At 42.2% G+C, this 22,296-nt stretch overlaps 3 protein-coding genes across 3 annotated transcripts; 2 read left to right on the top strand and 1 right to left on the bottom strand.

The window, feature by feature from the left end:
• Window positions 1-2,867: 2,867 nt before the first annotated feature.
• Window positions 2,868-9,336, bottom strand: cops6 (COP9 signalosome subunit 6). Its single transcript, XM_080745790.1, has 10 exons — window positions 9,289-9,336; window positions 7,549-7,674; window positions 6,282-6,413; window positions 6,056-6,144; window positions 5,892-5,954; window positions 5,740-5,787; window positions 5,519-5,633; window positions 4,516-4,608; window positions 3,511-3,611; window positions 2,868-3,304 (listed from the first exon to the last, which is right to left on the bottom strand). The coding sequence occupies exons 1-10, from the start codon at window positions 9,329-9,331 to the stop codon at window positions 3,164-3,166; spliced, it is 951 nt and encodes a 316-aa protein (XP_080601916.1). The 5' UTR covers window positions 9,332-9,336; the 3' UTR covers window positions 2,868-3,163.
• Window positions 9,337-10,459: 1,123 nt separating this feature from the next.
• LOC308301470 (F-box/LRR-repeat protein 12) lies at window positions 10,460-13,106 on the top strand (the record flags this gene model as incomplete). The annotated part of the gene is made up of 3 exons (XM_080745468.1): window positions 10,460-10,563; window positions 10,737-10,812; window positions 11,122-13,106. 3 exons carry the CDS (start codon window positions 10,460-10,462, stop codon window positions 12,169-12,171), a joined length of 1,230 nt encoding a protein of 409 aa, XP_080601594.1. The 3' UTR covers window positions 12,172-13,106.
• Window positions 13,107-13,992: 886 nt separating this feature from the next.
• Window positions 13,993-22,090, top strand: nudt22 (nudix (nucleoside diphosphate linked moiety X)-type motif 22; the record flags this gene model as incomplete). Its single annotated transcript, XM_080746540.1, has 7 exons — window positions 13,993-14,084; window positions 14,670-14,821; window positions 15,693-16,473; window positions 17,051-17,176; window positions 18,526-18,623; window positions 20,805-20,898; window positions 21,947-22,090. The coding sequence occupies exons 2-7, from the start codon at window positions 14,736-14,738 to the stop codon at window positions 22,088-22,090; spliced, it is 1,329 nt and encodes a 442-aa protein (XP_080602666.1). The 5' UTR covers window positions 13,993-14,084; window positions 14,670-14,735.
• Between the last annotated feature and the right edge of the window lie 206 nt (window positions 22,091-22,296).

The raw sequence follows: 22,296 nt of genomic DNA, 5'->3' as shown, positions 1-22,296 counted from the left end.
ACGCGGCCTTTTCCAGCATCACCCGGGCCGGTGTTTCTCAAAGTGGATTCCAGGGACTCTGTGGGTTCCTTTAGGGCGGTCTAAATTGACCCATACAAGTCTCCGTCAGGGTTCATTTGGTTCCATTTGTACACTGTCAGAGTTAAGGGGACACCTTGAAATCTGAGAAACACTGACCTGGACAAACAGAACCAGAACGGTTATTTGCATCCCCAAATAAACAATGTCTCCAACAATGAGCCATGGAGGGCTGAGAGTGCATGCCGGCTTTCGTTCTCACTACTTCACTAGTTGATTTCACTCCATAGACATGCCTGCATCGGTTAAAGGAGTAGTTCACCCTCAAAATGACTTTTTCCTATTGATTACTCATGCTATGGGGACTTGAGTTCAATAATATTTTTAGTTTTTTCTCACATTACTATGGCAAAAGATGTACAATAAATTTACACCCATTGATTCTGGATGGGGATCCAAATGCGGACCCATCCGTAATCAATGGGGGTACATTTACTAAAATCAATTTTTTGTCCTAGGAATGCGACAAAAAACGAAAGATATTATTGAACTCAAGTCCCCATGGCGTGAGTAATCAATAGGAAAAAAGTCATTTTGGGGGTGAACTACTCCTTTAAAGATTTGTTAACCTTTTTAAACCTAGTGTCCCTACTTTGGCCATGTCATAGGTGAAAACGTGGTGGAAAATATTTTCACTATTCATCGTACGACAAAGTATATAGGGCGCAGAGGAGAGAGACACTGGAGCAGCTTGGACAACTAAAGCCCTTTATTTAGGTGCAAATACAAAAAAGAACAACCAAAAGTCATTCTTTTTTGTACTAGCACCTAAATAAAATATATTTAAAGGTATATTGCTCCAGTCTCTCTCCTCTGCAAACTTCTGTCCCCGCTCCTGTGATGCACCTGAGGCGCGCTGTAGAACCCTTTGTTCCAAAGTATATATAGGGCATAACTTTAGTTAATAGTGAAATCACCTGGTGTAGTGGACTGGTAGGAGTGAAAGCCTGACATTTCTGAACTACAGTAATTGATTGAAAACTGTCTAAGCAGCGTCTTTAGGAGTTTAATAAGTAGCTTCATACAACGTGCAGTTGATATTGCTGTGAGCAGGCATGACATGTTATGTGCTGCACTAAAGATTTGATCTGCTGCCCATTGTCGTTTTTTCCCATGACATTGACTGAAAGGTTTTATGTAGCTTTTCATGCAATCATCTGTCTTCCTCTGTGCAAAATGTTCATTCTACACAGTGGAAAAAAAGCAGTACACTGCACCACAAGTGCAAGTTGGGACTGATGGGACAATAAAAAATAAAATAAAAAACCTGAATGTTTCTCTTCTTCTAAGGCAGGGGTCTTCAATGTGTTCAGGCCAGGGACCCCTTAGCTGAGAGAGATGAAGCAGGGACCCCCACTACATATTGTATACAATTGTGTTGCAGATTAAAAATGTTCATGGATTTCTTATACAGCTTAGACTTGTTTGACGCTACAGTATCATCTGTGTAGGTTGGATTGTGTATTGTCATACATTTCTAACCACTCTAATTGTCAAGACCTACTAGTCTGCTCTTATTTTCCCTCTACACCAAATCTCTGTGCCAAAAGATAGCTTATCTACAAGCTCACGCCTTGCGCTGCGAGGCGTTGTGAGCTTGGAGATCTGCTATTTTTTGGCTAATGTTCCACTAAGAATAGACCTCGGGTTCAAGTGATTAATGTAAAAAACATGATCCTATCACACAAAGATTTAGAGGCCCCCTGTAGTAACTCTGGGGACCCCCTGTTGAACCTGTTCTAAAGGAAAATTTACAACCTTCACATATTTTACAAAAACAGCTACTGTGTAAGCCAACCCCCAGGGAAGGGGCATCTCTGCCCAGTGCCACATGGCAAGTAAAAGCCAACTAGCAGATTGGAAAGGGGGGGGGGGGGGGGGTGCCAATGTACAGGCTAGGGTTCATTATGTCTACTTCCTCTGTATATACTTTAAAAGACGTATAAATGCTGAGTCATGTAAGACTTGGGACTCTTAAAGCTGTAACTTTCTCTCACACACATGGCTACCTACAATATGCCCACCTATACCTCCACAGGCAATGAACAGCAGGGCCACCACTTCAAAAAAGGTAGGCTAACTGTAAACAGCCGTGGCCAATAAACCCGCAGCTCTGTTCCGTCTGCACTGCAGGCGTTCCTATTATGCGCACCGAGAGGCGTGGGAGTCAACTTTTATTATCTTTTTTTGCTTCGTAGAGGAAGAATTCTTTCCCTTCAGAAATCTAATAACCAGTTGGGGGAGTAGTTCTCCCCCAAAATGACTTTTTTCCCCCTATTGATTACTCACGCCATGGAGACCTGAGTTCAGTAATATTTTTGGTTAAATGTACCCCCATTGATTCCGGATGGGTCCCCATCCGGAAATCAATGGGGGTAAATTTACTGTAATCTAAATATTGTCTTAGGAATGCGACAAATAAAAAAGAGTATTATATGCTACGATAACATTTTCAAAGACAGTTGCTCAAACCACAGGATACTAGACAAATTAACGGGTCTCTCAATGAGGCAAACATGCTTTTAACAGTTGAGTGCAGTCTCCATAGCGTGAGCAATCAATAGAAAAATAAATAAATCATTTTGGGGGTAAACTACTAATATTCTTTTTGCTAAATTACACTCAAACAAAGATATGCTTAAAAGGATATAAGGATAGTCTTCATCTCGTGTCCAGTTGAATGTTGCATACAGTCTACTTTTATCATCTCCACATCCGTTTATGAAAGTGAGAAAACAATCGGAGAGCTCAACTTAAGTCCCACAAGCACAAAGGGAAAAAAATCAGCAGATCATTTATTACATACGTAAACATGAAATAACAAAGCAAAAAGGGGATAAAATAACATTCTGGTTCATGTACATCGTATCCTTCCTGACCGAGGGGTATATAAATCAAGTGCTCTCCGAGAAACTCCAAATATTTCTTTAAGTCAATAAAAAAATACCCCCCACCCCCCAAAAAAAACAGAGAGAAAAGAACATCCTAAAGCAAATAAAACATTTGCAGTGTTTGTGACCTCTTGTTGTCTTCTTCTCCTAACCTCATCATCCCCTCTTCTTTAATTCCCCCCTTTTTTTTTAACTCAAAAGAAAAGTCCTCTCATCCTCCGCCCGATGCCCTGTCTGTCGTACAGCACGTTGAACTTGTTGATGAACTGGTTCATACTGTTGCAGGTCTTGGTGATGGTGCCCAGGTAGGCCATGAGGCCCACGTCGTTGCATTGCTGTGAGGGGAGAGGAGGCAAAATGTTACACAGAAACACATCTGTGAGAAAACCTGTCTTAACATGCCTGAAATTTGGTCAGACAGTAAAATGCAATGTGATTTAATGCTATGATCTATCCTCTTCTATCCGTCTGTGTGTGTGTGTGTGTGTGTGTGTGTGTGTGTGTGCGTGCGTGCGTGCGTGCGCGTGTAATCACAGCTTACATCATAGAAGTCCGTCTTGAATTTGAGCGTGCTGAGAACAGGCAATCTATGGCACAGGGCATTGGCTTCTCGCAGGATCTCATGATTAAATGGCACCTCTCCTGTTTTGTACAGAGCAAGATGAGAAAGCAAAATGACTACCGGTAAGTAAGTCATGAACAGTCCTGGAATCCAGTCAGGAAAAGGTGCAATAACATCATTTTGCTGGCCGAGTCAACACTATTGTAATTAACACTCATGGTCACATGCTACAATCATGCAGTCCATGGGCAAGGTTTCATTCGTTAGGCCATCGACTGTTCAGCACCACGACAAAGGGGTATAACTTTATTTGAAGGTGAGAATGACAGGCTAATATTCCTGCTTATATTGATCCCACATGACTGTCCTTGGGGTCTATTAGGCCCCAGTGGTCCAGTTCCCCCAGCAGACCTCATAGCATAGAGTGGCATTTCTGCCTAACAGATGCCATGGACAGTCATTTGAGATCAATATAAGTAGGAAAGTTTGCCTAGATGTTATTTAGTGTGGAGATGTCCTTTAATGGCATCATAAATTAAGGACCACTCCTTTTGCCAGAACACCTGTTTTCCAGGCTTACAGATCAACCTAAAAAAAAGAAGAAAAAAAAAGAAAAAGAATATTGTGGGCAAAAAACATCGCAGATGCCCTAGCAGAAGCACCCCAAATCATAACTGACTGCGAAAATTCCCACTGGACATTTCTCCATTATAAATCCTTGTTTTGAGTGGTCTTGTGTAATATTGTAATATTTTGATATTCATGCCATACAAATTCAAAATCTTAACAAAAAATGGTTTGGAATAATTCACAGCATGTGCAATGTATCTAGACTAGAACATAATGAAAGTTTCAAAAGAGTATATGAAAGTTTCAAGAAATTTTACTTTTCCACAATATTCAAAATTTTCAAGATTGATCTGTATTTCAACAAACTTCCATTCATCCATCATTGTCATCACACCACTCTGACAGACATCTCACCCGCTTCCACTGCTTTGACGTATTCCAGGATGATCTTCACCCTGCTGTGAAGCATCTTGATTGCACTATGTTGGGCTATGAGGTGTTCAGCCACTAACAGATATGGGAAGGAGAAAGGGAGGCATCACATACAAAGTACAAATGACATATAGGAGCTAACTATTAAGGCAAGTTAGTCACTGATCTTGTGAAGCTCTTTTGTTATTGGTTTAATATTTAAAGAAAGATCAATTTCCATTTCACAGTCACCACACTAAGACAAGCACACAGGCAACCCAGCCTGTACAGTGCAGATTCACCGCCATGTGATCTGTGTTGCTTCATTCACTAACTGCACAATTCTTACTATTTATAGCTAGATATTGGTAACAGGGAAATGTCATGAAATCTAAGGAATCTCAGGAATGTTTCTGATGGAGTGAATCACATGATCTCCTAATGTAGTATGTCACACAGTAAAACAGAGATGGCATGTCTTGCTTGTCTATTCTTTGTCTTGGCTACGGTTCTCTATGGCAGTGTTTCTCAACCACTGTGCCTGGGGACCTTTGGTGTGCCCCTGAGAAGGGTCAAGTGTGCCCCTTGAAACTGCTTGAAAGCCAGTATTGTATTTATCATTTTAAAAATGATTTAAACTAGTGAAAACAACCGATCTACAAGCACACAACGCCTCGCACCCGCGAGGCGTTGTGTGCTTGTAGATCTGCTGTTTTCACTACGGTTGTGCGACAGCCTTGTATGATGAAGCAGGGCTTTCCTTTGCGAAGAAACGTACACATTTGAAACTTGGAGATACAAGGTTTCTTACTGACAGTGACGATATTTACACCCCCGTATTATGTTGGTGTGCCCATGGATTCTTGGGACATGAAAAGTGTGCCCATGCAGAAAAAAGGTTGAGAAACACAGCTCTATGGCAGTGAATGTGGCAGATTCTGGGACACTGGAAGGGCAGGCATGTATGCGTTTCATCCTTCCAAGAGGATAACAGGCCCTTCCTTACCGTTTGAGTTTTCCCCCGTGCCAGTGGCTGTCATGCGAGCTACGTGGTCAACGCCGATTCTTTCTGCCTCCTCTGTGGCCAGAGTGTAGGTGAGCTCAGCAAACAACATGGTGGCCTGCCATCAAAAGACAAAGGGAAAATGTCAGAGGAAGGGCCGGGCATGAAGAATGAAAATTTAAGTTCGCTGATGTGTGTGCCTGTTCAATAAAACAGTACAGTACCTCGCCATTGATTATGTCGATCACAGACTCAAATACACTAACGGGAAGCTGAAAGCAGAGATGGGGCGTTTTAGTTTCAATCAAGTGTGTGCAAATATACAGCATCGCTACGACGAGCGCATCTTTGCAATGGAAAAAGCTGAGGGACTCACATCTGTGTGTTTCGTCATTGGGTTGAGCTTGAGAAATAGAGGGCTCTCAATGATCTCACACACCTGCAGCAGAAGAAACATATGCAAACGGATTCAAATTGACCAGCCCCACAGGGGTGAATTTAACAGAAAGAATGTAACTTCACTTGAATTAGATTCCACACCTGCTTGTGAATGTGTATGTCTGACTGGTCTGGGGGCCCTCCAGTGGTATACCAGCCCAGGAACTCCATTTCTTTAAAGACCTGTTTGACTGAGATGCAAGCCAGGAGAATTATTACAAGCAACTCACTAATATTGTATCCTTTCCATTTATTTGACAGGCAATATAAATCAACATATGAAATAAATGATAAAAAGGCAACAACACACCACATCCAGAACACTTACATTGTTCTTCCTTGGTGTAGTAATACTCCTTGTCAATGTGTGCTCGGTCATCCACAGTGTGGGAGAGCAACTCAAAGGAGTTCATCACCTCGATGTTTCTCCCCTCCTGCTTACCAATAAGGGCTCCAATCACTGGGCACAAAGAGAGAAACACCGTTACTGATTCCTGCATAGGTGAATTACGATATCGTGATAATCTAATATCCCCAACATCCATTATCCTGGGGCGCATCTACAAGCTCACAACGCGGCAACGCGTTGTGAGCTTGTAGATCCGCCCCAGGATAATGGATCGGCTATTTTTTGGCAAAGAGATTTGGTAGAGAGTGAAAAAAAAGACTGTATCAAGTACTTATTATAAAGTACATTTTACCAATAGAGGGTTTAAATGGTATCGGATAATATGCAGCTAGGCAAATAAAAGGTGAATTGATCGCAGTGCATGATGGAGGACGAAATCACGATAAATTAAATCTCCACAATACGATTATCGTGAGTGTTTCTTTATCACAATAAACTATATAATATCGTCCCATCCCTACATGAGATCAGTATCGGAGGTCTTGAAGGAAAGCATAACAACGCAATTCAGGAACATGCAAACATAATAAAAGTCAAACGTTCTTCAGATTGTATATGTAATATGCAGTAGTACAGAGAAAAACAAATAAACGCTTGCACACTCCTATGCGACAGATGCTTTATTGCACCAAATAAAAGCTGTCACGTTTCTAGCTCAAAGCTCTTCCCCTCAGACTCACTGTACAGTACGTATACAGTGCATCATGTTGTTTTCCTCCATGCTCTTTGGTGTAATCACAGGTGCAAGCGTGTGTAGGGCTGTCACGATATGACATTTTACATGACGATTAATTGTCACTCAAATAATTGGCGAATAATGATTTAACTGTGTTTTTGTCGTTGATAATTACATTTCTGTTTGGCTTTTAGGCTTTGAAGTTGCACATGGTAGATATGACACATAACCTAAATATACAAAGAAATTACTGACATATTTGACAACTTACTTAAAAAAATAACTTTGATAGTGGAAATAGCCGATCTACAAGCTCAATCGCGACGCGTTGTGAGCTTGTAGATCTGCTATTTCCACTATTTCAGACATTTTTCAACATTCACGATTATGACGATTATGACAAAATAATTGCGATAATGTCAAATAATCACGATTAGACGATTATGTAATAATTGTGACAGCCCTACTCTTTGGTGTAATCACAGGTGCAAGCGTGTGTAATCATCATACCCTGCATGGGCCGTCCCTCCTGAGAGCGGATGCGGATCCAGTGGTCTGATATGTTGAGGATGACGAGAGGGTGCAGGGCCACAGAAACACTCCCGGTCACCCCCGAGGCCATAACACTGGGGCTGGCTGGAAGACAAGACAACGCATCGGTACAGTGGTTCTCATAATTTCATGTCAAGGCAGCGACACCCCAAATCGCTATGTAATTGACCACACAGACCCTCATCTGAAAGGGATTTTGTGCCAGGGAGTCAGGGACCCCCTTGCAAGATTTGTGTTTTGTGTGTTTGTTTTTTTTACACATCTATTGGCGAATAGTGACAAAGCGCAAACCAGAAGTTTACAGAATGCATTGGAGTCTATGAGGGTAAAGTGACATTTCAAGTTACATGAACCACGTGACCGGTGCTGTTTCTGACCCCGCATTGGTATAACTCTCTATAAAAGGCTCTAGCCCGCACCCCACTGAGAACCAGTGCATTAGTAGACCGTAGTGTGTTGGCAAGTCACACCAACAAGACTATAACGTTAGACTTGACAGTGTATCTAAAAAAAACACATCTGCCAAATGCCATCATGTCAAGCACAGCTTTCCATGGGCGTGTCCTTTATTCGCACGTAAAGCATTGGTTCTCAAAGTGGGGGTCCTTGAGGGAGTTCCAGCCGGGTCCCCAGCAAAACGGTAGTTAGGAACCAAATGGACCCTCATGAATCTGTAACTCAGAGAGTGCACAAATGGAAACAAATGTCCATTAGGTTCCATGTGCACACTCAGAGTTAAATTAACATTGATTTTACAATAACAGATTGGGCTCTCAGAGATAGAAATGCCATTAAATGGGGGTCGGTAATCAAATGAAAATGGTTGGGAATCACTGTTGCTAGACAGCTAGAGGGGGGTCCCTGGCATATCTTTTCAAATGGGGGTCCGCGGGCTAATAAGTGTCATTATGCATTAAATCAGTGGATTCCAGGGACTCTGTCTGGGTTCCTTTATGGGGGTCTAAATTGACCCATAACTTACAAGTCTGTAACTCTGACAGTATACAAATGGAACCAAATTAACCCTAATGGGTTCATTTGGTTATATTTGTACACTGTCAGAGTTAAGGGGGAGATCTTGACATTTGAAAGTTTGAAGAAAAACTGCATCAAAGTCAAAAGTGGATTCCAGGGACTCTGTGGGTTCCTTTATGGGGGTCTACATTGACCCATCCAAGTCTGTAACTCTGACAGTGTACAAATGGAACCAAATACGAACCCTGAGTTAAGAGGAGATCTTGAAATTTGAAGAAACACTGCATTAAAGTCAAAAGGGCAGTAGTAGGCAGTAGGCACCGATTAGTACCAGTCATATACATTTGATTTATTGACAGTTACAAGACTGTAACTCTGACAGTGTACAAATGGAACCAAATGGACCCACGGGTCCATTTGGTTCCATTTGTACACTGTCAGAGTTAAGGGGAAGACCTTGAAATGTGAAAGTTAGTAGGCACCGATTAGTACCAGAGTCATACACATTTGTTGACAGTTTGTCAGTTAGCTTGCGTTAGCCTGCTTTAGCAGGGCTATTAGCAACAACACCCGCTATACTCCCCGTCAAAGACCCCAGACCGGGCTCCCACAGAGCCGGACGCCCGGAGACAACGCACACGCTGGGGTTTTCATTCAGGTTCAGCCCGCTGTGGGTGCAGGAGAAGTGGGGGTCCCCGGACCGCCGGGCAGAGAGACACTCACCTGCCCCGTCCACCTCCATCCCTCCGCCGTTGCTGGTCGCCATCTTGAACACAGTCACCACGCAGGCGCAGGAGGACGAGACAAGTAAGTTGCATTGAAAATGGTAGGAGTTCAAGATCCCAGGGCTGGGAGGGACGACCGGCCGCACGCTGATTGGCTGTTTAGTTCAGCGGTTACCTCGCATCACCAGTTAGGTTAATACAACTAATAGACAGTCTTTCCACCCCGGAGGAAAATAAATGTTCCCCATTTTTAACAGTTTTTATTATGTTTTGAAACTTGCTTTGGCAAATGTAAACGTATGTTTTCGCATGCCAATAAAGCTAATTTGAATTGAATTTAATTGGTTCTCAACCTGTAGTTCGGGACCCCCCAAATTATTCTTTTTTTGGGGGGGTCCCCAGATACTGTGAAACATTTCTCACTCATAAAGTCAGTGTATAGACTAGAGGGTATCCCAATTTAAGGACTTTTTTGAAGATTAAACAAATTAAACATTGGCCAAAATGTTAAATATTGGAGCTGGAGGCAAAAATTGTGAAAATAGCAGACCTACATGCTCACAAGGCCTCGCGTTTATGTATATTGTTTTCTAAAAATAAAGTATTTTTGGGGGAGGAGAAAATATTTTTGAAATATATATTTTATATTTTGTAGGAAAATAAAACAGGATTTTTACTCGAGTCATGGCATTTCTTTTATAACTCTATGGTCGTGTGACCCATAAAATAATTGGTCCTTGACCCACAAGTGGGTCCCGACCCACATGTTTGGGAAACGGTGAACTAACGAATCACAGCGCGTCCCTCCCCATGGTCCCTCCCGGCTATGGGGGACAGCACAGCCACGACCGCCAGGTGGCAGTGTTGGTGCAATGTTCTCTGACTGTGTGTGTTTGTGTGTTTACAACCATAACCGGTTATGCATTTTGTGGCCGTACAATTTTAGCAACAGTCGTTTACACACCAGTATCGTTGGATATTATCGACAAACACGCCATTTTTACCGAGCATATACGCGACAACAGGGCTAACATTTGGTCTGAATTTGTTTATATCTAGGTACTGTTTTCCCCATTAGCAACGGTTTCTTAGGGGTTCCTGATTCCAATGCAACGCGCTGTGTGCGTCTGGCAATTTAGTCCGTGTACAAGAATCTCCTTGTTTACAAAATGGAAGATTTCAAAGAAGCCTGCAACCTGGACTACTTCCCCGAGAACATTCTGATCGATATCTTATCACACCTCAGTGTACGAGAGCTCGTCCGAGCTGGAAGGTAATTTAGTTTACTAGCTTGCCATTTCTGTATTTTCCCCTTCCTGTGTGTACACATTAAAGCCAGAATCCCTTTGTCACTTGTCGAGAGAGCAGACTCGAGATCATTCCTCCATGGTCGAGACACTTGTCATTAGACTGTTGTAAATGTTGTCTTTCATTATATTATTTTAGGGTGTGTAAGAGATGGAGACGTCTTGTCAAAGACCAGAGACTTTGGAGATTTGTTGATCTCACCGCATGGAAAGGGGTAAAGTATTTTTTATTTTATTCTTTCTTCCTATTCCAAAGCTTTTTTATACCAAGTAAATACCCCCAGACTGACATAGTCTTAGGTTAGCTAGTACACTAAAAAATCCTTTAAACTTAGACTTTGATCTGTACTTTAATAACTACAGCGTGCCATCCATCATGTGCAGTTTAAATCTATGCTGATGTAAATTTGTTTAAAATTCAGATGAAATACTGATTGTATTGTGTTTTTGTCCTCTGCTTCCTCCAACTGGTGTGTTGATTCTTCAACTGGATTTCCCCTCCCCTGGTGATCATTGTGGGTCAGGTGACATCCCGCATACTTTGGGTCCTCCTGCGCCAGTATCTGGGCTGTGGACTGAGGTGTCTGCGGTTGCGAGGCTTGCTGCTCTCTGCTCGAAAGGGCATCCTATTATCAGAGCCATGGCTCAAAGCCTTGTCCACAAAGTGCCCACGTCTGAACAAACTGTATCTGCTGTACGCCGACCTGAGAGGCCTGCCCAATTGTCAGCTCTTGCCTCCGACTTTGAAGGTGCTGGAGTTATGTGGCTGTGAGCTTCCGCATGGCTTTTTCACCCAGAGCCTCCCAGGTGCAACTAGTACTGAGGGAACTACTACGCCGAGTGCCGGTACTCAGCAACAAGGGCGAAGCAAGTCAGGGAAAAGGCCCGTCTCCCCATCAGGGATCGGCATCGAGAGACTAATGCTCCACGGCGTTCCCTCGTTCACGGACCAACACCTGCAGAGTCTGACCTCGTGGGAGAGACTCTGCCGCTTGGAGCTGCGCGACACCTTTCGCCTGACCGCCAACGGCCTCAGGAACTGCGCCGCCAAGGAGACCAACTGCGGCGTGGAAGGGCTGATCAGGCTCAAGTTCCTGGAGTTGGGCATCACCACCCAGGTGGGCTACCAGTTACAGATGGCCTCCCTGGGCCTGGGCACAGGGTGGCTGGGGCTGGAGGAGCTGAGCCTGGGTGGGAAGGAGGTGGGGCCGGGCCTGCTGTGCGCCAGCCGTCTGAAAGACCTGCGTCGCCTGTGCCTCTGGGACTGCACGCTGAGCGAAATGCAAGTGGTGCGGAGTTGCAGGATGCTGCGCGGGCTGGGTGCGCTGGAGTTCTCCGGCGTCTTCTTCCAGCCTCGCCAGTGTCCGTCGGTGGGAGAGGGCGAAGGCGGAGGCGAGGAGGAGAGGAACAGTAGTGGAGAAGCAGGTGCAGGCGGATCCGGCGAAGGCGACGACAGCAAGAAGCTGGACGAGACCAATCCCATTCCGAGTCTCCGTCGCTCGCTGGCTGCCGTGCTGCCTCGCTGCACACTAGCGTTCACCAATTGCTCTGTTCTTCAGTTTAATTCGGAATAGACTAACGCAGTGTTTCTCAAACTTTCACATTTCAAGGTCTCCCCTTAACTCTGACAGTGTACAAATGGAACCAAATGAACCCGTTATGGCCTTACGGGTTCATTGGTTCTATTTGTACACTACCAGAGTTACAAACTTGTATGGGTCAATTAAGACCCCCCCTAAAGTAACCCACAGAGTCCCTGGAATCCACTTTGAGAAACACTGGACTAAGGCACAGCTTCAAATCACACTGTTTGTTAAAGTTCCAAATGTTTCTTTAGCCTTACTTTCTGTGTATTAAACATGTTTTCAATATGCAAAGTATTTATCACATCCTGACACATGCACACGACAATAGTCCTTTACAGAACTCACTTGAACTCTATTGTTGCATAAACAAATAGGAACTTTTACCATGACTTTTATCACAGAAGCAGGTGTGAATCAAAATTGCACACCACTGAATATCATTATAGACAATGATTCTGCTGTTTCCCCGTTTCCCCATCCCCGCTCACAAAATCATCCGTTATAAACAGGCGTTTGATTTTTCTTATTGGTTTTAAAGAAGTGCAGCAAGCATATGTGATGATGTCATGTAGGTTAACCTGCATTGTAGGACAACCCTTTTAAAGTAGCCTCATCTTATTAACTCTTTGTGCCTAGTGCCTAATTTAATTTTAGATAGAGAGACCAATGTGAGCTGGTTGTCTATTTTAACTGAAATGATATGGCAATCTGTGGTTATTTTACTCAAAGGAAATGATGTATGTGAGATCTGTATTTGTCTGTTTTAACTGAAATGATTTGGTCATTTTGCTCAAAGGAAATGATATATTTGAGGTCTGTATTCATGAATTGAACTGTGTTACATTTAAACATACATTTAAAAGGGGATAGAATGGGATATCCTAACTTTTTATTTTGAATAAATAAAGCTAAAGTATCCTGTCGTTTTTATCTTGTTCTTGTTGAGTACCTTTCTGTTATCCCAACCAACAAAAAGCCTCATCTTTCCGTATCAGTTTAGTTCTTACATAACATAGGTTAAGATTGTAAATTAAAACATGAGAAAGAAAAATACCAGGCATAGTTTAAGTTTTCATAGGGCAACTGGCAACATCTCCAGTGTACCTACGTAGACCTTTTTTAGCCTACCAAGGCCCAAAAGAGAAATTAGACATTCGTCCGGGACTCAAACTAGTGAAAATAGCAGATCTACAAACTCATGTTTCGCGCAGCGTTGGGAGCTTGTAGATCGTCTATTTTCACTACTTTCACTAATTATTATACTTTATGGAATTTCTTAGATGTGTTTGTTTGATTTTTATTTTATTTTATTCTTCAATTTCTTTTAATTCTACAAATATTTTTGGGTGGTGGGGGAAATCGTATTTTTTTGAAAATGTGATTTTTCTATGGGTCCCTTGATTTTTTGTTTCCTACATTTTCTTTAAATATTTTAAACCATTTCCCTAAAAAGCTAAGATTTTCTTGAATAAAAGAAAAAAAATCAATGATTTGTTTGGGTCTCGACCTGAAAGGTTAGGGTCAGGGAACCACTGACCTAGACTGGAATCTGCACTTTGCATTTTGCAGATTAGAGGAAATGACCGGATACAGTAGGCGGGCTCTAGACCGGACGTGAGCGCAGAATAGTAAATAGGAACAGTGGACGCGAGGCTGAACGGTCCAATGGGGCTCTTCTGTGTGGAACAAAGGACCAATCCAGGACGGCCACTGGGTGGCGCTAATGGACAAATCAAAATACAAGACCAGGAAGTTGCTACTACTGTTAATCCTACAAAACTACAGGGAATGTGACTGCATGGGATTAGATTTATATAAATGACACGTATACTGTGGAGAAGGCGAATATGTACAATATGTACGAGCTCTCAGTCTAACAAACGTCTTCATATTCAGGACAGGTCAGTGTTTCTGTTGTTTCCTCAGTCGTTTGTTATTCTAACGTTGTAACTTTTAGTTAATTATACAATATTCTATCATAATCATGTCCTACGTTACAAAGAAGTGTTTGTTAAACGAAAAATAGAGCCTACGTGTGGTGCAGCAACAATACACATCTAGTTTCACTGTCCAAGTACCTTTGGGGGACTGTAACAGTGGTGGGAAAAGTACTCAAATGTTTTACTCAAGTAAAGGTATCTTACTTGAAAATGCCACGACTATTAACGACAAGGAACTAATTCACTAATGAATGACGCACACAAGCATTATAGCCTACATCCGTCTGTCATTCAATGTTACATTAGATACATAAAGGTTTCCTTTGTAAATAATCTGAAGAGCTTAGTTACTAAAATCACACTAGTGTTACTTTCTTTCTTTCTTGATAAACAATCCAGACTATAAATAGGTAATTTACTTGACTATAAATAGGTCAAGCTTCACATGACATAACCAATTTCCCAGGATTGTATCTTTCTAGTTGACCTTGTAGCAGTGAACTGTACACTAATCTGTACCTTTTCCTATGCACACTTCTAATAAAGTCTTCCATCAATCAAGCAGGCTGAGTTTGTGATGAGAAAGGACCTAATCTACAGTGTCCAAGGAGGATGGACCCCGAGGTGTCAGTACTGCTGCACTGTGCAGCCTGGCGTGGGCTGAGGGAATCTCAAGTGCATGTGGAGCTCTGTGACAGGTAATAAGACCCAAAACATAACATTGATACATTTGTTGTTACATGTGACATGCAGTCCTGTCACTTTATTTGTGGGCATCTTCTCGTGTACGCCTGTCTACTGTAGTGGTTCTCAACCTGTGGGACCCAGGGGGGTCCCCAAATTATTTTGGGGGGGGGGGTCCCCACTCCCCAGATGATTAACTTAATGTGCAACGATGTTTTCTCAATCAACTGTATACAAACCAGCGCAACGTTTAAGTATATAGCGACAATTTGACAGTGACAATTTAAGGACTTTTTAATACATGTAAAATGTCAAATTAAACATTGGTCAAATTATTAGAGGCTGAAATTGTGAAAATAGACGATCTACATGCTCATGCATGCATACCTGCAGGCTTTAAAATCAGGAAAAGATAAATGGGCCTACTAGATTCTAGTATTTATCTTTTTTTCGTACATTTTATGTATCATTTCTGCTGCACTGCAATTTTCTCATATTAATGTCTTGGTATTTTAAATGTCCCTATTTTGCACTCTCAAACATGTTTACATAATTGTCAACTTCTAATTGTATGTTTCTAAAAACTGATTTTCATAGGCACAGGTGGACACTATGTACAGTACATAGTAGGGACAGGTGCATTGGATGGCACATTGCAAATGGACAGTTCAGCTATGAACAGTCGATGTATACATTCATCAAATTATATTATATGTAAAAACATTCCAACTTGAGAAGTTTGCAACAAGTTTTACTTGTCAACCAGTACATTTATCAGTGGAAGATTAGGGATGAGCTAGTTATATTGTCCTAGATTGCAGTTTTAGAGACCTACTACTTCTACCACTCTCATTAATGTAGTTTTTGTCTTTATTCCAAACCAAGGTTTAACAGACAGACAGATGAGGCTCTAGAACGTCATATAGAGGAGGTTTGGACACAGCGGGTGTCCAGGGAGCCGTGGCTTTTCAACGGAGCCAAATTCAGACTCCACTCCTTCAGCTTGGCCCAGCCAGAACCTCTTCCCCCGCTGCCCGTCTTCTCTTCTCCCAAAGATCCCCCCACGTCCACTCTCCCAGTCCAGTCACCCTCTTTAGACTGTGCACAGTGTGCATGTGACATCTCTCCGAGACAACTCCACCCAGACGGTGGTCAAAGACGGGATGAGTCATTGTCCAACTCAACCACACAGAACTTTAAAAAAGCACATGGACCAGTAGGCGTATTTCAAAGGAGGTACAATGCAGACAGTACCGTCCAACCTGGTCTTATTTCCAACGACAAGAAAGAGAACGCACCTCTCAAACCTTACCCCACCTCTGACTGCGACGCGTCTGAATGCGTCAAGAAGACCAGCACTTCTTCTTCATGTCCTCACAGAAACATGGACCGTAGAAATGCCGCGGGTTCTGTCCTACTCACTCTGAGACTAGGCCTCACGTGTTACAAAGACTTCCTGGGGACCAATTGGTCGCACCAAGCCGGGGGACTGCGGAGTCGCGGGGAGGCAGAGTTTGGGGATCCTCTGGCGCTGCTGGCCCAGCCTCTTGGTGTCGGAGGGGTCCTGTGTACACGTGATGGACAGGTGGTGCTGATCAGGAGGAGCCAGAAGGTGGCTGAGGCAGGGGGGCTGCTGGACATCCCCGGGGGGCACCCAGAACCGAAGGTGAAGAGAAAGCCTAAAGCTGGTTGCACACTGCTGCGTTTTTTGTTTTTTTTTCGGAAACCAAAATCCAAAATGAATTATTTTCAGGCCAAGGAGAGCGAGAGGAGAGGGAGAGAGAGCAAGGGACTCATTGGCAAAGGTTGCGAAAATTGGAAAAAATCAACCCTGGTCCAAAAATAAATACAAAACGGACAGCAGTGTGCAAAATCTGCAAATATGATTGTCATAATGTGAAGTTGATTTTTTCAATTTCATGCTCCGAAATTCGCACCTACAGGTATATTCGTCAGAAAAAAAACGCAGTGGTGTGCATTACTGTGCAACAACCTGTCTAAGGACTTCTTTAAGATGCTTCTTTTTATGTTATAAGCATTTCTATCATTGTCTCTTATTTGTAGCATCTCTCCCTTCAGTTTTCATTGTAAACTGAAAACGCATCTCCTAAATGTCCTCTCTCAGTTGCATTTTAAAATCCTCTTACTAAGTCACGCCATCGGGTTCCGTTCCAACTGACTTGTCCATTGTCACCACATCTGAGCTTGTATTCATACGTCACTGTGCTCTCTGGTGTCCCCAGGCAGTGTGTGAGGACCTGGACCACGGCGTGTCTGAAGACCAGATCAACATTGCCATGCTACAGCAGAGGCAGGGGGCCGTGGTCTCCGAGCTCTTCTCCTCTGTGTGCGCGGAGATCAGAGATGAGGTGTGTTTTATATGCATGACCTAAGAAGCCCCAGAGTAAAATGCATTTGAAAATCAAAATGACTCCCGCATGATATTACTGTCAATAAGCCGCTCCCGACTAGGGATGGGACGATAAGTGATGTTATCGTTTATCGCGGTAAAAAACACTCACAATAATGGTATTGTGGAGATTTGATTTATCGTGATATCGTCCTCCGTCATGCACTGGGATCAATTCACCTTTTATTTGCCGAGCTGCATATCCGGTACCACTTAAACCCTCTAGATCGGCTATTTTTTGGCAAACGTTCCGCCCCGGGATGGATTTTGATTGTTGCGATAATATCGTAAATCGCGATTTCTTTTGGCACAATAATCGCGATATGACATTTTCATATCGTCCCATCCCTACTCCCGACCTACTTGTAAAAGGACTGCTTCACGCTAAGGAGACAGGCTCCTGCCCTATGGGCCTCAGGGCTCGGCAAGGCTTACTTACTTTAAAAGGACTGAGCCAAGAAACAGACCTGAGATTTGAGTCATAGCCGGGGAGCCACAGGCCCAAAAGCTCAAAGAATAGGGTTTTACCTGTGACGTCATGACATACTTTTTATTTTTGTTTTTTCTATTCATTTGGTCATTAAGGTACACAGAATGAGAGGCCTGCTCTGCCGGAAACTCTGCGAAAAAAAGTTATGGCCATTTGTATATTCACTCCATCGACTTCAATATACAGGAAAGAAACACACCAAAAAAATATGCTTTAAGTAGCATGTGAGGGGTCAAACTAGGGGTTCTTGATGATTCTGAATCCATTGCAAGCATTTGTTTTGCATGAAAACATTCCTTGGGCTAGAAAACGGACCAAAATAACGGTGAAAAGTGATGACTCATCACTTTTCACAGGTTTGAGAGGCTGAAATCTAGCCCAAGGAATGTTTTTCATGCAAAACAAATGCTTGCAATGGATTCAGAATCATCAAGAACCCCTAGTTTGACCCCTCACATGCTACTTTTTTTGGTGTGTTTTTTTCCAGTATAGTGAAGTCAATGGGAAACTTTTTTTTGCAGTGTTCCCGGCAGAGCAGGCCTCTCATTCTGTGTACCTTATTGACCAAATTAATAGGAAAAACTAAAATTTGGAGTATGTCATGACATCACAGGTCTTCTCTCATTTTGGCACAGTGGCTCCCCGGCTATCAGATATTGAGTCAGAGATTTTGAACAGTGGTTTCAAAAACGGAGTGCTAAGTTGATCAGAATACGTGATTGTGTGAACCACAAACCAATCAATCAAACTGTGAATCCATTGCCAGGGTTTTTCGGATCTGCCATTTCCTTTCTCTCTCTCTCTCTTTCCATCTCTAGGTGAACGTTCCACTGAGTTCCCTGGGCGAGCCTGTCTTGATGGGCATTGCTCTGAACCACACCAGTGCAGGCAGACCAAGCGCAGAGTTCTATATCAGGTATACTTGCTTGTGCTTGGACTAGTTCCCCCAAACCAGTGGTTCTCAACTCCAATCATGGGGTTTCCATTCTAGCTGTTTTCCATTCTGTCTAATCAAGGAAAATGTTAGACATTGGACTTGACTGGCTTATTACCTATTAGGTTGAATAGGAAGGCAATACCGTGGTAGTACTCTGGATTCGGAAGCCTATGTCAAATTATATGTAGTCTTCTAACAATGATACAAAATGTACCTATAGCCTCTGGCAGCTCTGACAGTGTTTAACAAGTCTAATAACATCCAATCTTATAATAAGTTACTATGCTGAGTTCAGTGGGGAAGCCATTGGGATGGCATCACCCCCAAAAAACGTAAAATGTAAAATAGCGCTGCTCAGGTAAGTAGACTAGACATAATGGTACTAGAATGGAATGGAAGAATGGAAAGATAGCCAAAATGGAATTTAGATTAAGTGGTCAATGTAGTAGAGGTAATTAGAGCTTGTTCCACCCATACTTTCATGCATGGTGTTACAATATTAACTGATAAGTATTAGGTGATAAGTGTTACTGTAACTGATAAGGCATAATTATAATTAAACCAGAACAAAACATTAATTAAACTGAAAAGCAAGACTTCAAATTGTAGTCTATACTTAATATTCTTGTCTCTACACGCGAGACTTGGTTTATATTTCACTTTCAAAGAAATTGTCATTTAGGGTTTAAGACTGTATCATATACAGCCAATAGGCTTCTAGTTAACAGGACATTTCTCCGTAGGAGTGTCACCCTCCTTTTTGGGAGAGTCACCTTTTAAATGCAAAGGGATGGTATAGTCCAGGGTAATTGTCAAACTGATGCCTAGTCAAGCTCTTGAGTTCAGAAATTCTTCGTTCTGTAGCAGGCGTAGAGTGAACATGGACGTGTGCAGTGCTAGTGCTGCAGTTCATAAACGTCTTGATGGAATAGCATTAATATGTAAGTGAGGGCGAGGCTTGTGATTCTGCTGCGTAAGCAGCATCTACACCTACAGTATATGGAAAGCGTTAGAGGGTTGAGTACAAAGGAATTCATGTTATTCATTCATAAGTATTCAGGCTATGGACAATATCTTCAATATTATAAACCTCACCTGAAGAACACTTTGGATTTTGAGGGGAAAGTAGTGTCAAAGGACAAAAAGAATCCTGACTGCTGTTGGCAGAAGCCAGAGGGTTTGGGTGTCTGGAGAGCATGGTGATTGTTTGCTGCTGCCTTGGCCCACGCCTTTTGCATGCAGACTTTAGAATAAATACCCTCTCTGAAGATTTAGATAAGTATGCCCAGGAGTTATCGGTTTGTTTTGAAGTACAGAGAAACTGTCCAATGGGACAAGCTTTTAGGTTAGATAAGCTTAAGCACAGTAGGTGCACAGTAAATACCGTGCCAATCCAGCCAGTAGTTTTGAGTAAAATGTAAGCAAATGTAATGTTTGGCGTAGGGCAGACAGCAGGAGGAAGCTAGAGGAAGGGACAAGAGATCAGCAAAGTCAGTAGTCATCCTCTAGACTGGAGGGTGAAGATGCTAGTTAGTCACGAGCTCCACACCAACCATGCAGCTTTTAATGACTTTTCCATCTTGCTAATAGGACTACAGTTGAAAACTAGTAATACTTGCACATTCATAGTAGTGGTGACTAATGTAAAATGTCGGTGTAATTAACATTTTATTTGGAAATACATTTATACAATCTTGCATAACAGATCTTCCTCCGTTTCAAACATGTGTTGTGCAATAGTAGTAAATACTAAGGTGCAATGTTCTGAATTTACGGGACAGTACAGTTGAGTTTGACAGGAAACCAGGACAGATGCGGAGTAACACGCAGTAAAGGTCGTCGGTAGCTTGGGAATCAAACCCACGACTGGCTGTCAGGCTTTAGAGCAAAATTGGACTTTTAGGGCCGACTCATTTACCCTTTTACTGTTCATTATCCCTGTCAAATAAATTGATGTCTCATTCAAATTGAACAACCACAGTTGTCTGAAATGGTGTCTGAGACTCTGAGCCTCACTCAAAACCAGTTACTGCAAGTTAATTTGACATTTAAATAGAATGGACCATGTATTATGATATATGTACTGCAGCTTACGTAACAAAAGCTGTGTGTGTGTGTGTGTGCGTGCGTGTGTGTGTGTGTGTGTGCGTGTCCCCTCAGCTGTTCACTAACATCTGATGAGGTCAAGGAGTTGTACTGGAGAGGAGGACTGGAGGCCCACGAGTCCACAGACATCGTGTTCCTCAGTAGAATGGTGAGGCATGTCATCATCACTACTCACAAGTAGGGATGGAGCTCGTTAATTTTTAATTATCGATCCTGCTTATTGAGCCGGGCTTTCTAATATTTTGTGGGAAGATATGAGACGACAAATTCATAACATAACTGGTATCTTTTTTTCATTGGCCAGTTGTTGCAACTGAGTTTGTGGCTGACCACCATCTATGAAGATGGCAATTGACAAAAGTAACAAATATCATTAAAACAATCATTCATTAGTGTGCAATAATAAGTGTTAAATGGCTTTATATTATGGATAGTACTGTAATAAATTATTGATCACCTCTTGTCTTGATTGTTTGACATCATGGGCTGCTATGCTCAATGACAAGCTTGATAAGCCCAAAGAGTATTGATACTGGCTACTCAATAAATCTGTTATCGAGCTACCCTTGTTTAGGGCTCCATCACTACTCACAAGTACTACTAAAGGCTTGGTGACGCATTCAGCCAGCATGTACGTATAAAATGGCACCCAATTTGTAATTTAGCAGACTCTCATCCAGAGTGATGCGAGTGCATTGGCATGAACCCTAGTCAACAAACCACAGGATAATGGTGATGTGAATGCAAAGAAAATAATTTAGTACTTCAAACTAAAGAAACGTAGCCTTGAAACTTATCGTTTTAATACCTGTCACATTGTTGCTAACAGATAACAAGCAAAACAGCAGTGTAGTCTACGGAACATTATGTATCCAGTAGACCAGACCTATGGTTTCATTTCATGTGACGCTTTATGCAAGTTCTGTAGTACTAGCAGCGCAAAGTAACACCAGATTTCTCTATGGACTCTCATACAATAGGTATAGCAAGACAGGAGAGTCATACAGAATAACCAAATTGTCTGTGATAAAATAAAATACAAATAAAAACTCCTAAAATAGATTCCTAAAATAGATAAGATTAAAAACATTGTTCAATGAATTATCAAATGTGTAACATTATAAAACTTTGTTCAGTGAATTATCAAATGTTTTGTTTTTACATTATAAAACCATCTTCTTTTGTGTTTTTTAAAGGACATTTTACAGTTGGATAGAGAGCGCCCTCTATGGTCAGAGCTGTGTCCTTCGGCCAAGGGAGCAGTGTTGCTCTATCAACTAGTGATGCCTGATGAAGAACAAGACAGCTGCAGTCCATCCCAGACTCCTATCACATTGTGAAATTGAAAATATAATAAAATTTATATTAAACATATTCTTTTTGTGTCTAATATAAAAAAAAACTACAAGGCTGGTTAAAGTTGATTGGTCGAAGCAGGGAGTGCAAATAGATCACCTATTGCTCAATACTGTAAGCATTCAAACGCAGTACCATAACAAAACATACAGTACATGATTTGTCCTGATAGTAGTCCTATAATAGCATC

This window comes from Nannobrachium achirus, assembly GCF_963921795.1.
Source record: "Nannobrachium achirus genome assembly, chromosome: 17".
Classification (NCBI taxonomy): domain Eukaryota; kingdom Metazoa; phylum Chordata; class Actinopteri; order Myctophiformes; family Myctophidae; genus Nannobrachium; species Nannobrachium achirus.
The sequence above is the reverse complement of the archived record's forward strand: the minus strand, read 5'-3'. Positions and strand labels throughout refer to the sequence as shown.